The sequence below is a fragment of the Macaca mulatta genome, chromosome 9 (assembly GCF_049350105.2).
Source record: "Macaca mulatta isolate MMU2019108-1 chromosome 9, T2T-MMU8v2.0, whole genome shotgun sequence".
In the NCBI taxonomy this organism is placed as follows: Eukaryota; Metazoa; Chordata; class Mammalia; order Primates; family Cercopithecidae; genus Macaca; species Macaca mulatta.
In genome coordinates this window covers 52,620,457-52,636,888 of record NC_133414.1, presented here as the reverse complement: position 1 = coordinate 52,636,888, position 16,432 = coordinate 52,620,457, and the positions used below count along the sequence as shown (strand labels likewise).

The 16,432-nt window shown below is 38.9% G+C and overlaps 1 protein-coding gene across 1 annotated transcript in view; it reads right to left on the bottom strand.

The window, feature by feature from the left end:
- Window positions 1-841: 841 nt before the first annotated feature.
- LOC700258 (cyclin-Y-like protein 2) overlaps window positions 842-16,432 on the bottom strand; it is a 65,848-nt gene continuing 50,257 nt past the window's right edge. Inside the window, exons 9-10 of the mRNA XM_001095265.5 lie at window positions 4,373-4,535; window positions 842-2,861 (exon numbers count right to left, since the gene is read on the bottom strand). Coding sequence (XP_001095265.1) covers window positions 2,751-2,861; window positions 4,373-4,535 — 274 coding nt within the window. The 3' untranslated portion in view covers window positions 842-2,750. The remainder of the gene's footprint in view (window positions 2,862-4,372; window positions 4,536-16,432) is intronic.

Below are 16,432 nucleotides of genomic sequence, written 5' to 3'. Positions count from 1 at the left end.
AATTCAGAAAAAACAGTGATTTATTTTTAACTAAAATGTAAGCTTGAAAACAGTGTGCTAACGTCAAATTATGTGGTTTAGGTCACCGTCTGTACAGCAACTTTAATTCTACTTTCTGTACTTCCATATTTTTTCTGTGTAACTGAAAACTTCAAACACCCTCGTTCTAATTCTACACTATTCCTGTAAATCCTTTCTCTTTGGTATATTTATCTAATCTCATATTCTAATGGGTTTTTCCTCTCAGATACAATAACCAGCTATTCAAAGATGCCATCTAATGCACTATGCCATTAAGTACTGTGGCCAGAGAGTTATTTTAAGTGTAATAAATTTTCTTAAAATTGAGGGCCAGGCATGGTGGCTCATGCCTGTAATCCTAGCACTTTGGGTGGCCGAGGTGGGCGGATTCCCTGAGGTCAGGAGTTCGAGACCAGCCTGGGCCACATGGTGAAACCTGGTCTCTACTAAAATACAAAAAATCAGTGGGGTGTGGTGGTGTGCGCCTGTAGTCCCAGCCACTCGGGAGGCTGAGGCAGGAGAATAGATTGAACCCGGCAGGCGGAGATTGCAGTGAGCCGAGATCACGCCACTGCACTCCAGCCTGGGCAAGAAAGCTAGACTCCGTCTCAAAAAAAAAAAAAAAAAAAAAAAAGAGAGAGAAAAGAGATATTACATCTTAAATACAGGCATGGATTAAACCAACTTGTGTATGGTCAAGGCAACTTACAAAAATGCTTTAAGACATATCAAGACTGATTTAAACTATTTAAGTTAGGCAGAGATGCAACACTATGTGAATAGAAGTGTTATAAACACATTTGCCACATTTTAATTAAACAGTTTACTCGGTTTTCTTTTAATATAAACATGAGAAATGAAAACCACATCAATTGTAGCATTTATCTTTTGAAAATAAAACTGCAATCAATACTTCAGTCTCTAAGTTCTGCATTCCATAAATGATATTTTTCAGAAGCTAGTGTTCCTAAGGCTTATGGAGGCTCTTTTTAAATAGCAGGACATGAAATATGATACCTGCACCCAGGTTAACATGTGGGATAATAAAATGTATTACATCACCTACTACTATTACGGTCCAATTCCTTCTAATTTGTTATATGTGAATTAACACAGATCCTCCTCTTCATCACATCTAGGGAAAATAATTTGAGGTTATCAATGCAGATAAAAGCCATCCAAAGAGCTACTTTACAAGAGAAAAGGGAACTTTATAAAAACACAAGAATTCCAAAAGTCTTAGTGTAATTTTAAGCTTTGATACTTGTAAAAGTAACAATGCTACAAACATTCACAAAACATCATTGAAAAGCCTGTTGTATTTTTTTTTAACGTTTATTTAGTTTTGCCATTTTTTTAAGTGACAGGGTCTCATTTTGTTGCCAAGGCTGGAGTGCAATGGCTATTTACAGGCACAATCACAGCGCACTGCAGCCTCCAAGGCTAGGCCTCAAGTGATCCTCCCATTTAAGTCTCGTGAGTAGCTGGTACTACAAACATGCCTAGCTCCTGAATATTAAGCTTTTAATTTTTTGTTTCACTCCTTCTTGAAGATAGCAGATATTGACTGAAACAAAAAGTTAAAAGCTTAATATTCAAATTCTGCAAAATAAAGCCAGAGGCGGTGGTACACACCTATGGTCCCAGCTACTTGGTAGACTGACATGGGAAGATTGCTTGAGGCCAGGGTTTTCAGGCTGTGGTGCGCTATGATTGTGTCTCTGATTGCACTGTAGCTTGGGCAATATAGTGAGGCACCATCTATTAAAAATAAAAAGAAGAAATACAATTACACTTCCAAATGATATTTTGTAAAGATTTACAGCATGTACATATATGCTGCAGTCCTCTGGAGGGCCCAGGCACACTATATTAAAGCTAAAAACTGCCCTGAAACTTTCAGGACACCTCATATTTTATTATTTTTACATAACCACTGGATCACCATGTTGCTTGGCACTATGAAATCATCTTTGAATACATTTACTTAACAATAAGAAAATTTATCAGCAAATGAGAACCATTATAGTTCACAAGAAATACACCACAGACCTTCATAAAAGTAGATAATCAATAACCAATATTTTCTCTTTTTATGACCCCAAACATGCTAAACTGCTAATAAGAAGGGCTTACAAAGGATGTGAATGGCAAACCTTATCTGGCAGCTTTTGCTTCATGATTGCCAGTAACTAGTAGTTACTGGTAAAAGTAGGAAGGAAGAGCCCTTCCATACCTGACAATTCTGGGTCTGCTCCTAGTGGCTTTAGGAGTTGTTAGACTCCCATGTTTTAACAGTGATACTGCACTGATTCCAAATGCATATGCAGCAATATTGGGGAAAAGAAAAAACATAAAGAAACAGAAAAGTTACCTTTAAAATCTAAAAAGTTAAACTATTGTTTTAAAAGCCTTACATAGTTCACAGCTATCAGCCCACACACTAAGCAAATATCTGTGCGTGGGCAGAAGGAGTCTTCACTTTGGAGTGGTTTTGATAACTCTGTATACATTAAACGGGACAGAAGAGTGTAAGAGTGTGTTGTTACCCTGACAAGGTCCCATTCTTTACTATGAAGTGCAATCTTAGTTTTCCTTGAGTTTACTTGAATTGAGGTGTTTCTTCTTTTGAAAATACCAACTTTTCTAGTTCTTTAGCAGGAGAGATGATATTTTCCTGTCTTTTTTGATGAGGGGTTCAGATGTCACATTACCCCTTATTTCTTCCTTCAGAAGAGGATGGCCTTAGCACGCTGAAGATGAATTAAATCTTCAGCACTCAAAGACCCATTCTTGGCAGCACTATAGAAAACTTTGTATTGTTCCATCCTTGAAAAAGCCTAAGAATGTCAAACAGAAAAGAGGTACAATTTTAAAAAGGGTTCCAACTTTTTAACAGTCACCACTGATGATAAGCCACACATGCAACTCCTTTAGATAGTTCAGTTACAGCTACTTTTTTTTTTCTTTTTCTTTTTTTTTTTTTGAGGAGTCTTGCTCTGTCGCCCAGGCTGGAGTACAATGGCACAATCTCGGCCCACTGCAACCTCCGCCTCCCGGGTTCAAGCAATTCTCTGCCTCAGTCCCCCGAGTAGCTGGGATTACAGGCACCTGCCACCACGCCCAGCTAATTTTCATATTTTTAGTAGCAACAGGGGTTCATCATTTTGGCCAGGTTGGTCTTGAACTTCTGATCTCATGATCCACCCACCTTGGCCTCCCAAAGTGCTGGAATTACAGGCATGAGCCACCGCGCCCGTCCCAGTTATAGTTACTTTGGCTGAGGTTTACACTGCCAAGTTCTGTCACCTCACTAAGGTAATCTCAGGGCTAGAATGAGATTGCTGGAGCAAATGGGAATTTGTTTTATTAAGTTACTTAAAAATTGGGCTCCCAAAGATGTCACAGTATTGTGACAGCCTTCTAAGAGCAGTATCATCTGTTACCTGTGTACTTGTTCCTTAAAGATAATGAATGTACACTTTTGCAAAAAGTTAGTTTATTAGTCTATTCAAACTCTACACAATCTATCGTAGTTGTTATATACTCAAAGCAAATTTTAACGATGCAAGCAGGTGCTGGATTGTATCAAAACATCAAAGAAGTCTAATGACTAAAGCATCAAAAGGCACTACTTCACTTGTACATTAATTATAATAGAAAACGTATGATTTTAAAATACTTCCAAGGTACCACAGAACATGACTATTTTAAATGTTCATCCTTGTCAGCTGTAACTTTGCTGTGTACTTACCAAAAGTCACAAACCATAAATATTACTTTGCCCCATAAAAGTTATTATTTCCAATAAAATCCCATGTACTTCCTGCATCCAGTACTTGAGAAACATACACCTTATACAGTCTAAGTGCAGGTCTCTTGGCTTAGGCACTGATGCTTTGTCTAACAAACCCATGGGACTGACTGCACTGTGGTATATACAGTAGTAAATGACATAAATTTGCAAACTGAATAATAAAAAAAGTCAAGAGTAGTAAGTGCATTATATATGTAGACATTGCTCAGAATACAATAACAAGAAATCATTTACATATGATTTGAAAGGATAAAGGTTCAAATGGGAAAGATTACAAATAAATTAAATTTGATTAAAATATTCTGAATTATGGTCACAAAAGAGAAGATATATCTATAATTTTCAAATAATGTGGATCCTTGTAAAAACTGTAAAAGATACAGGAAATAGAATGCCAAAAAGGTAATGAGCTCTTCAGTATGTTAGTTAATTTTGATGCTTTCCATTTTTCTAATCACTACTTAATATGACCTAGTCACAGACGCTGGCATTGGTGTTTGAATGAAAACCCACTTAGTAACTTCGTAGCCTTACCTCCAGCTTCCATGCTCTTTCTCTGTCAAGAAGATAAACTGGCGAATACAGGCCATTGTCATGTGCCAAGCTGCGAAGATCAAAGTAGAATCTGCTATAAACGCTGCCAGTAACGCCAATATTATAATTAATTAGCTTCAAGAATTGCCTTTCCAACTCATTCCTGGGGAAGGAGAAACACAACAAAACCAACACAGGACAATGTTAGTTCAAAAATATTATTCTCATGTAAGAAATGTGGTAAAGCCACCATGGACTCTAATTTATTAGATCACATGAAAGAACTCACACTGTACGGAACCCTGAGATCTACAAGAAAGCATGCAACTTTCCCAGTTTTCTTTGAAAACTTAGAAAAACAAAAACAACATGAATGTAAAAACTGGGTTAATAACTTGATTTTCCCTTGTGCTTTCAAAGACATATTTGAATTTAATATGGAGAAAAATGACATAATCTTAAGAAACATGATAAATTCAGCTTTTTCATTTCTTTGGAAACATGAAAGGATTCAATGGAGAAAACCCTTACAAATACAAACATCCATGATAAGGTCTTCAATTGTTCCAGTTTCACATGAAGATAAGAACTCATTTCTGAAATAAAACCTATGAATGTATAGAATGTGGAAATGCCTTCATTTACGTGATATTTGCTCCAAGACCTATGATAACACACACTGTAGATAGACCTTAGAAATTTAAGACAGCACACTGGATTGGAACCCTAGTAGATTACCAAATACAGAAAAGTTTTCAGTTTTAACAATTTTTTCAACATTTATGTGAAAACTTCCCCTACAGGGAAATCCTCTCAGTGTTCCTAAATTGGAGAGCCTGATGCAAATTGATTATGGCATAATCTTAAAAAATGTGCATAAGTAAATGCTATACTACTTATAAACATTGTTTCTCAGTGATTCTTCATTTGAAAGGGTCTCTGTCCTTACTTCCACTCCTTTTGCAAGAAAACACTGAGATCAGAATTTTGTAGATACTCCTTAAACAATATTAAATGAATTTAATAGGCAGTGTTTTTTTGTTAAGTCAGTTAATAAAATTTTTCTCTGTTTATTTAAAAATATCACACTGAGCTACTAGAACAGCTCCAAATTCTTTTTTTGAAACAAATCCAGGCTATGCAGGTGGATTCCTACACTAATGTCCAAACAGGGCACAGCTGCTTGCAGTCCATTCTGCATCCAGCACCCCAAGTTTGGGATGAGGAGAAAGGGGACAGCCTTCTCTGCACTTGTGCAGCTGACTCAGGGCCCATTTTTGAGGGTTCCATTGCACAACTCAGACTCCATGCTCACTCCCAAGGCACCGCAATAGTGATCAGATGACAGAAATGATGGATGCCATTTATTAGCTGTCACTATTATGGGACAGGAATACTCTTTACACTTCAGACTGTAGAAAAATCAAAGAGAGGGGCGGAGCAAGATGGCCGAATAGGAACAGCTCCAGTCTCCAACTCCCAGCGCGAGCCACACAGAAGACCGGTGATTTCTGCATTTTCAACTGAGGTACTGGGTTCATCTCACTGGGGAGCGCCGGATGATCGGTGCTGGTCAGCTGCTGCAGCCCGACCAGCGACAGCTGAAGCAGGGCGAGGCTTCGCCTCACCTGGGAAGCGCAAGGGGGAAGGGAATCCCTTTTCCTAGCCAGGGGAACTGAGACACACAACACCTGGAAAATCGGGTAACTCCCACCCCAATACTGCGCTTTAAGCAAACAGGCACACCAGGAGATCATATCACACACCTGGCCGGGAGGGTCCCACACCCACGGAGCCTCCCTCATTGCTAGCACAGCAGTCTGTGATCTACCCGCAAGGCAGCAGCGAGGCTGGGGGAGGGGCGCCCACCATTGCTGAGGCTTAAGTAGGTAAACAAAGCTGCTGGGAAGCTCCAACTGGGTGGAGCTCACAGCAGCTCAAGGAAACCTGCCTGTCTCTGTAGACCACCTCTGGGGACAGGGCACAGTAAACAATAACAAAAGCAGCAGAAACCTCTGCAGACACAAACAACTCTGTCTGACAGCTTTGAAGAGAGCAGTGGATCTCCCAACACGGAGGTTGAGATCTGAGAAGGGACAGACTGCCTGCTCAAGTGGGTCCCTGACCCCTGAGTAGCCTAACTGGGAGACATCCCCCACTAGGGGCAGTCTGACACCCCACACCTCACAGGGTGGAGTACACCCCTGAGAGGAAGCTTCCAAAGCAAGAATCAGACAGGTACACTCGCTGTTCAGAAATATTCTATCTTCTGCAGCCTCTGCTGCTGATACCCAGGCAAACAGGGTCTGGAGTGGACCTCAAGCAATCTCCAACAGACCTACAGCTGAGGGTCCGGACTGTTAGAAGGAAAACTATCAAGCAGGAAGGACACCTACACCAAAACCCCATCAGTACATCACCATCATCAAAGACCAGAGGCAGATAAAACCACAAAGATGGGGAAAAAGCAGGGCAGAAAAGCTGGAAATTCAAAAAATAAGAGCGCATCTCCCCCGGCAAAGGAGCGCAGCTCATCGCCAGCAACGGATCAAAGCTGGACAGAGAATGACTTTGATGAGACGAGAGAAGAAGGCTTCAGTCCATCAAATTTCTCAGAGCTAAAGGAGGAATTACGTACCCAGCGCAAAGAAACTAAAAATCTTGAAAAAAAAGTGGAAGAATTGATGGCTAGAGTAATTAATGCAGAGAAGGTCATAAACGAAATGAAAGAGATGAAAACCGTGACACGAGAAATACGTGACAAATGCACAAGCTTCAGTAAACGACTCGATCAACTGGAAGAAAGAGTATCAGCGATTGAGGATCAAATGAATGAAATGAAGCGAGAAGAGAAACCAAAAGAAAAAAGAAGAAAAAGAAATGAACAAAGCCTGCAAGAAGTATGGGATTATGTAAAAAGCCCAAATCTACGTCTGATTGGGGTGCCTGAAAGTGAGGGGGAAAATGGAACCAAGTTGGAAAACACTCTTCAGGGTATCATCCAGGAGAACTTCCCCAACCTAGTAGGGCAGGCCAACATTCAAATACAGGAAATACAGAGAATGCCACAAAGATACTCCTCGAGAAGAGCAACTCCAAGACACATAATTGCCAGATTCACCAAACTTGAAATGAAGGAAAAAATCTTAAGGGCAGCCAGAGAGAAAGGTCAGGTTACCCACAAAGGGAAGCCCATCAGACTAACAGCAGATCTCTCGGCAGAAACTCTACAAGCCAGAAGAGAGTGGGGGCCAATATTCAACATTCTTAAAGAAAAGAATTTTCAACCCAGAATTTCATATCCAGCCAAACTAAGTTTCATAAGTGAAGGAGAAATAAAATCCTTTACAGATAAGCAAATGCTTAGAGATTTTGTCAACACTAGGCCTGCCTTACAAGAGACCCTGAAGGAAGCACTAAACATGGAAAGGAACAACCAGTACCAGCCACTGCAAAAACAAGCCAAAATGTAAAGACCATCGAGGCTAGGAAGAAACTGCATCAACTAATGAGCAAAATAACCAGTTAATATCATAATGGCAGGATCAAGTTCACATATAACAATATTAACCTTAAATGTAAATGGACTAAATGCTCCAATTAAAAGACACAGACTGGCAAACTGGATAAAGAGTCAAGACCCATCAGTCTGCTGTATTCAGGAGACCCATCTCACACGCAGAGACATACATAGGCTCAAAATAAAGGGATGGAGGAAGATTTACCAAGCAAATGGAGAACAAAAAAAAGCAGGGGTTGCAATACTAGTCTCTGATAAAACAGACTTTAAACCATCAAAGATCAAAAGAGGCAAAGAAGGCCATTACATAATGGTAAAGGGATCAATTCAACAGGAAGAGCTAACTATCCTAAATATATATGCACCCAATACAGGAGCACCCAGATTCATAAAGCAAGTCCTTAGAAACTTACAAAGAGACTTAGACTCCCATACAATAATAATGGGAGACTTCAACACTCCACTGTCAACATTAGACAGATCAACGAGACAGAAAGTTAACAAGGATATCCAGGAAATGAACTCATCTCTGCAGCAAGCAGACCTAATAGACATCTATAGAACTCTCCACCCCAAATCAAGAGAATATACATTCTTCTCAGCACCACATCGTACTTATTCCAAAATTGACCACATAATTGGAAGTAAAGCACTCCTCAGCAAATGTACAAGAACAGAAATTATAACAAACTGTCTCTCGGACCACAGTGCAATCAAACTAGAACTCAGGACTAAGAAACTCAATCAAAACCGCTCAACTACATGGAAACTGAACAACCTGCTCCTGAATGACTACTGGGTACATAACAAAATGAAGGCAGAAATAAAGATGTTCTTTGAAACCAATGAGAACAAAGATACAAAATACCAGAATCTCTGGGACACATTTAAAGCAGTGTGTAGAGGGAAATTTATAGCACTAAATGCCCACAAGAGAAAGCAGGAAAGATCTAAAATTGACACTCTAACATCGCGATTAAAAGAACTAGAGAAGCAAGAGCAAACTCATTCTAAAGCTAGCAGAAGGCAAGAAATAACTAAGATCAGAGCAGAACTGAAGGAGATAGAGACACAAAAAACCCTCCAAAAAAATCAATGAATCTAGGAGTTGGTTTTTTGAAAAGATCAACAAAATTGACAGACCACTAGCAAGACTAATAAAGAAGAAAAGAGAGAAGAATCAAATCGACGCAATTAAAAATGATAAAGGGGATATCACCACCGACCCCACAGAAATACAAACTACCATCAAAGAATACTATAAACACCTCTACGCAAATAAACTGGAAAATCTAGAAGAAATGGATAATTTCCTGGACACTTACACTCGTCCAAGACTAAACCAGGAAGAAGTTGAATCCCTGAATAGACCAATAGCAGGCTCTGAAATTGAGGCAATAATTAATAGCCTACCAACCAAAAAAAGTCCAGGACCAGATGGATTCACAGCTGAATTCTACCAGAGGTACAAGGAGGAGTTGGTACCATTCCTTCTGAAACTATTCCAATCAATAGAAAAAGAGGGAATCCATGTCCCTACAAAGGACACAAACTCATCCTTTTATATGGCTGCATAGTATTCCATGGTGTTGAAACCATCATTCTCAGCAAACTATCACAAGAACAGAAAACCAAACACCGCATGTTCTCACTCATAGGTGGGAACTGAACAATGAGATCACTTGGACTCAGGAAGGGGAACATCACACACCGGGGCCTATCATGGGGAGGGGGTGGGGGGAGGGATTGCATTGGGAGTTATACCTGATGTAAATGACGAGTTGATGGGTGCAGCACACCAACATGGCACAAGTATACATATGTAACAAACCTGCACGTTATGCACATGTACCCTACAACTTAAAGTATAATAATAATAAATAAATTAAAAAAAAAAAAAAAAAAAAAAGAAAAAGAGGGAATCCTCCCTAACTCATTTTATGAGGCCAACATCATCCTGATACCAAAGCCTGGCAGAGACACACCAAAAAAAGAGAATTTTAGACCAATATCCCTGATGAACATCAATGCAAAAATCCTCAATAAAATACTGGCAAACCGGATTCTGCAACACATCAAAAAGCTTATCCACCATGATCAAGTGGGCTTCATCCCTGGGATGCAAGGCTGGTTCAACATTCGCAAATCAATAAACATAATCCAGCATATAAACAGAACCAAAGACAAGAACCACATGATTATCTCAATAGATGCAGAAAAGGCTTTTGACAAAATTCAACAGCCCTTCATGCTAAAAACGCTCAATAAATTCGGTATTGATGGAACATACCTCAAAATAATAAGAGCTATTTATGACAAACCCACAGCCAATATCATACTGAATGGGCAAAAACTGCAAAAATTCCCTTTGAAAACTGGCACAAGACAGGGATGCCCTCTCTCACCACTCCTATTCAACATAGTGTTGGAAATTCTGGCTAGGGCAATTAGGCAAGAGAAAGAAATCAAGGGTATTCAGTTAGGAAAAGAAGAAGTCAAATTGTCCCTGTTTGCAGATGACATGATTGTATATTTAGAAAACCCCATTGTCTCAGCCCCAAATCTCCTTAAGCTGATAAGCAACTTCAGCAAAGTCTCAGGATACAAAATTAATGTGCAAAAATCACAAGCATTCTTATACACCAGTAACAGACAAACAGAGAGCCAAATCAGGAATGAACTTCCATTCACAATTGCTTCAAAGAGAATCAAATACCTAGGAATCCAACTAACAAGGGATGTAAAGGACCTCTTCAAGGAGAACTACAGACCACTGCTCAGTGAAATAAAAGAGGACACAAACAAATGGAAGAACATACCATGCTCATGGATAGGAAGAATCAATTTTGTGAAAATGGCCATACTGCCCAAGGTAATTTATAGATTCAATGCCATCTCCATCAAGCTACCAATGAGTTTCTTCACAGAATTGGAAAAAACTGCTTTAAAGTTCATATGGAACCAAAAAAGAGCCTGCATCTCCAAGACAATCCTAAGTCAAAAGAACAAAGCTGGAGGCATCACGCTACCTGACTTCAAACTATACTACAAGGCTACAGTAACCAAAACAGCATGGTACTGGTACCAAAACAGAGATATAGACCAATGGAACAGAGCAGAGTCCGCAGAAATAATACCACACATCTACAGCCATCTGATCTTTGACAAACCTGAGAGAAACAAGAAATGGGGAAAGGATTCCCTATTTAATAAATGGTGCTGGGAAAATTGGCTAGCCATAAGTAGAAAGCTGAAACTGGATCCTTTCCTTACTCCTTATATGAAAATTAATTCAAGATGGATTAGAGACTTAAATGTTAGACCTAATACCATAAAAATCCTAGAGGAAAACCTAGGTAGTACCATTCAGGACATAGGCATGGGCAAAGACTTCATGTCTAAAACACCAAAAGCAATGGCAGCAAAAGCCAAAATTGACAAATGGGATCTCATTAAACTAAAGAGCTTCTGCACAGCAAAAGAAACTACCATCAGAGTGAACAGGCAACCTACAGAATGGGAGAAAATTTTTGCAATCTACTCATCTGACAAGGGGCTAATATCCAGAACCTACAAAGAACTCAAACAAATTTACAAGGAAAAAAACAAACAACCCCATCAAAAAGTGGGCAAACGATATGAACAGACATTTCTCAAAAGAAGACATTCATACAGCCAACAGACACATGAAAAAATGCTCATCATCACTGGCCATCAGAGAAATGCAAATCAAAACCACAATGAGATACCATCTCACACCAGTTAGAATGGCAATCATTAAAAAGTCAGGAAACAACAGGTGCTGGAGAGGATGTGGAGAAATAGGAACACTTTTACACTGTTGGTGGGATTGTAAACTAGTTCAACCATTATGGAAAACAGTATGGCGATTCCTCAAGGATCTAGAACTAGATGTACCATATGACCCAGCCATCCCATTACTGGGTATATACCCAAAGGATTATAAATTATGCTGCTATAAAGACACATGCACACGTATGTTTATTGCGGCACTATTCACAATAGCAAAGACTTGGAATCAACCCAAATGTCCATCAGTGACAGATTGGATTAAGAAAATGTGGCACATATACACCATGGAATACTATGCAGCCATAAAAAAGGATGAGTTTGTGTCCTTTGTAGGGGCATGGATGCAGCTGGAAGCCATCATTCTTAGCAAACTATCACAAGAACAGAAAACCAAACACCGCATATTCTCACTCATAGGTGGGAACTGAACAATGAGATCTCTTGGACTCGGGAAGGGGAACATCCCACACCGGGGCCTATCATGGGGAGGGGAGAGGGGGGAGGGATTGCATTGGGAGTTATACCTAATGTAAATGACGAGTTGATGGGTGCTGACGAGTTGATGGGTGCAGCACACCAACATGGCACAAGTATACATATGTAACAAACCTGCAAGTTATGCACATGTACCCTAGAACTTAAAGTATAATAATAATAATTAATAAATAAAAATAAATAAAAAATAAAAAATAAAAAAAAATTGCAAGGTTTTTATAAAGGTCGTTTTGTAGAATCTTGTTTTAAAATTAAATGTTTTCATTCAATTCAAAGATGCATATTGCAATAATATTTCAGAAATATTTACCTATATAAATAAAATTATATTCTTGAAATAAATTTGAAAATATATAACTGAGAGATTTAAACCCATGTTTTTCTCTCTCCCTTTGATTTCATTTTCAAAATTTCAGCAGTCTGCATAGATCTGTGTTAATTCTAACCATTTAGTCTATCTTACAAATATTTATTTTCTCATCACTATGTAATTTTCCTCATGTAGGTAATCTACTCATACTCCAAATGTATTTATCCAGATATTTCTTCCAAGCCCCTTGGATGCCTAAAATCTTATAGGTCTCAAACTGAAAACATCATTTTTATTTTTTTCCTGACTTTTTTCTGACCCGTTGTAATCTACTCTGTCATCTGGTTTCCCCATCCTAGTAAATAACACCTAGGAAGTAGCCATGAAATGCCCCAGCACTTCAACTGGCACTTCAACTGTCCCCCACATCCTGCACTTCAACCCTCCTCCAGGTCACCAATCCAGTCACACACCAAATTTTGCATTATCTACCTTCTTATAATTTTCCATATCTTATTACCATAATTAACTCTCTACCTATAATTTTGAAGTACTCCTTTCTACTTTTGCCCCATCTCCCCATGTTCGTCTTTACACCGCTGGAAGGGTCACCTTTCTAAAATATATTTGTAATGATGTAACTCATCTGCATATTGAGTGGATACCCGTTACAGGAAGGGGTAATTTCACATTCTAGTGTGACACATATCGTATATGGAGGAAGTCCCATCAGCAGAGGCTTGCCGTTCTGTTTGAAATAATATTGTGTTCATATCCTTTGCCCACTTTTTGATGGGGTTGTTTGTTTTTTTCTTGTAAATTTGTTTGAGTTCTTTGTAGGTTCTGGATATTAGCCCTTTGTCAGGTGAGTAGATTGCAAAAATTTTTTCCCATTCTGTAGGTTGTTTGTTCACTCTGATGGTAGTTTCTTTTGCTGTGCAGAAGCTCTTTAGTTTAAATAGATCCCATTTGTCAATTTTGGCTTTTGCTGCCGTTGCTTTTGGTGTTTTAGACATGAAGTCTTTGCCCATGCATTTCTCAAAAGAAGACATTCATACAGCCAACAGACACATGAAAAAATGCTCATCATCACTGGCCATCAGAGAAATGCAAATCAAAACCACAATGAGATACCATCTCACACCAGTTAGAATGGCGATCATTAAAAAGTCAGGAAACAACAGGTGCTGGAGAGGATGTGGAGAAATAGGAACACTTTTACACTGTTGGTGGGATTGTAAACTAGTTCAACCATTATGGAAAACAGTATGACGATTCCTCAAGGATCTAGAACTAGATGTACCATATGACCCAGCCATCCCATTACTGGGGATATACCCAAAGGATTATAAATCATGCTACTATAAAGACACAAGCACACGTATGTTTATTGCGGCACTATTCACAATAGCAAAGACTTGGAATCAACCCAAATGTCCATCAGTGACAGACTGGATTAAGAAAATGTGGCACATATACACCGTGGAATACTATGCAGCCATAAAAAAGGATGAGTTTGTGTCCTTCGTAGGGACATGGATGCAGCTGGAAACCATCATTCTTAGCAAACTATCACAAGAACAGAAAACCAAACACCGCATGTTCTCACTCATAGGTGGGAACTGAACAATGAGATCACTTGGACTCAGGAAGGGGAACATCACACACCGGGGCCTATCATGGGGAGGGGGAAAGGGGGAGGGATTGCATTGGGAGTTATACCTGATGTAAATGATGAGTTGATGGGTGCAGCACACCAACATGGCACAAGTATACATATGTAACAAACCTGCACGTTATGCACATGTACCCTACAACTTAAAGTATAATAATAATAAATAAATTAAAAAAAAAAAAAAAGAAAAATCAAAGAGAAACACCTTGGCTAGACTAAACCCATTTTATGACATGCCTTTTGGTAGGATGCTGGCCTTTCACAGTGTTTCTCCTAAGCTGGAAACGAAACCCCAAGGTGCTCCGCATCTGTCACCCCTGGCCAGAACAGAATGTGGGGATGAGTTGAATGTGGTGAGAGGGGAACAGGCTGGGAGCAGCCCTCTGCCACATGATTATTCATCAGCTGTCCTGGCCAAAGATTTTTGTTTGTTTGTTTGTCTTGAGACAGGGTCTTGCTCTGTTGCTTAGGCTAAAGTCCAGTGGCATGATCCTAGCCTTTCAAGTAGCTGGGACTACAGGTTCATGCCACTTAGCTGGGCTATTTTTTAAAATTCTTTTTGTAGAGTCAGGGTCTCACTTGTTGCCCAGGCTGGTGTTAAACTCCTGTGATTAAGTGATACTCCCACCTTGGCCTCCCAAAGTGCTGGTATTACACACACGAGCCAGTGTATCCAGCACTTTGTCAAATGTTTAAATAAATATAAAACTAGAGTAATCTTACCACTTTCATAGTAATCCCTGTAAAGATTTAACTGTATAAAAACAATACCTCAGCAACATATTTGGTTTCTTGGTTTTAAAGTTTTATCCATTGGCTAAGTCAACAAATGCTTGATGTTCTCCGGTATGGAAAGCAGTCAAGATATAAGCAGATATGTGGTTTTCTCATTTGTTTAACTGAAAACCTAACTGAAACTTTCAACATTAATTTCCTATTCATATAACCATAAGACTATAGGAATGCAAATCAGATAATGCTTTAATAATCAGCTAATCAGGACTTAATTTACTATAGGAATATATGCACTTTATAATCTCTTATGTTTTTCCATAAACATATTTTAAATGTATAAAATACAGTATTTTATATAATTAACATGTTATTAATAGAGACTTAGTTATTGAAGAAAACCATTATGCCTAAAGGATATGTATCTTCTTAGTTTTTTGTTGTTTTTTAAATGGCTGAATAGCATACCCTTTACAGGCACAGCAAATTTTCTGAATAGGAGTTGCTCAGTTTAACTTGTATGTATGTACATGTGTGTGTGTGTGTGTGTGTGTATAAATACATACAAAATCCTCATAGCTTAGCTCCCACCTATAAGTGAGAATGTATGATACTTGGTTTTCCATTCGTGAGTTACTTCACTTAGAATAACGGCATAGAGCTTCATCCAAGTTACTGCAAAGGCCATTATTTCATTCTGTGTTATGGATCAGTAGTATTCCATGGTGTATATATTCCAAGCTTTCTTTATCTACGCATTCATTGATGGACATTCCATATTTTTGCAATTGCAAATTGTGCTGCTATCAACATGCATGTGCATGTGTCTTTTTCATACGACTTCTTTTGTTTTGGGTAGATACCCAGTGTGAGATTGCTGGATTGAATGGCAGTACTGTTTTCCATAGTGGTTGTACTAGTTTACATTCCTATCAGCAGTATAAGTGTTCCCTTCTCACCTAATCCATACCAACATGTATGATTTTTCAATTTTTAAATTATAGCCATTCTTGCAGGAGTAAGGTGGTATCACACTGTGGTTTTCATTTGCATTTCCCTGATAATTAGTGATGCTTCTGAAGGAAAATATATACTAACAAGACAAACAGATGTTGAAAAGTTTTAAGAAAAATCTGATAAACACTAATTCTTAAATGGTTCAATTTACAGTCTAAAAGAGATCATTACAATCAACAGCAGAGGGACAAGATAAATGTACATTACACACTTTGTTGCAATGTTTTACAATTTCTAAAAATCGTGAACATGGCTCCTGTTCAGAGCATACATCCGGGTGCTTCTGCATTTACAAACAGCATTGTGTAGAACTGGAGCCGGCTTCTGCCACCACTGCTTCTGGAGCTCACATCTGTGGAAACCCGCACATTTCTCTGCATATTCTCTGACCTTGTAACTAGAACTAGAGCCCCACCGGATTAGCTGCTGGTTTTGAGAACAATTTAGCCGCCATTATAACAGAGCTAAGTGTTCATAATTACAAATTTTGCTCCCTTC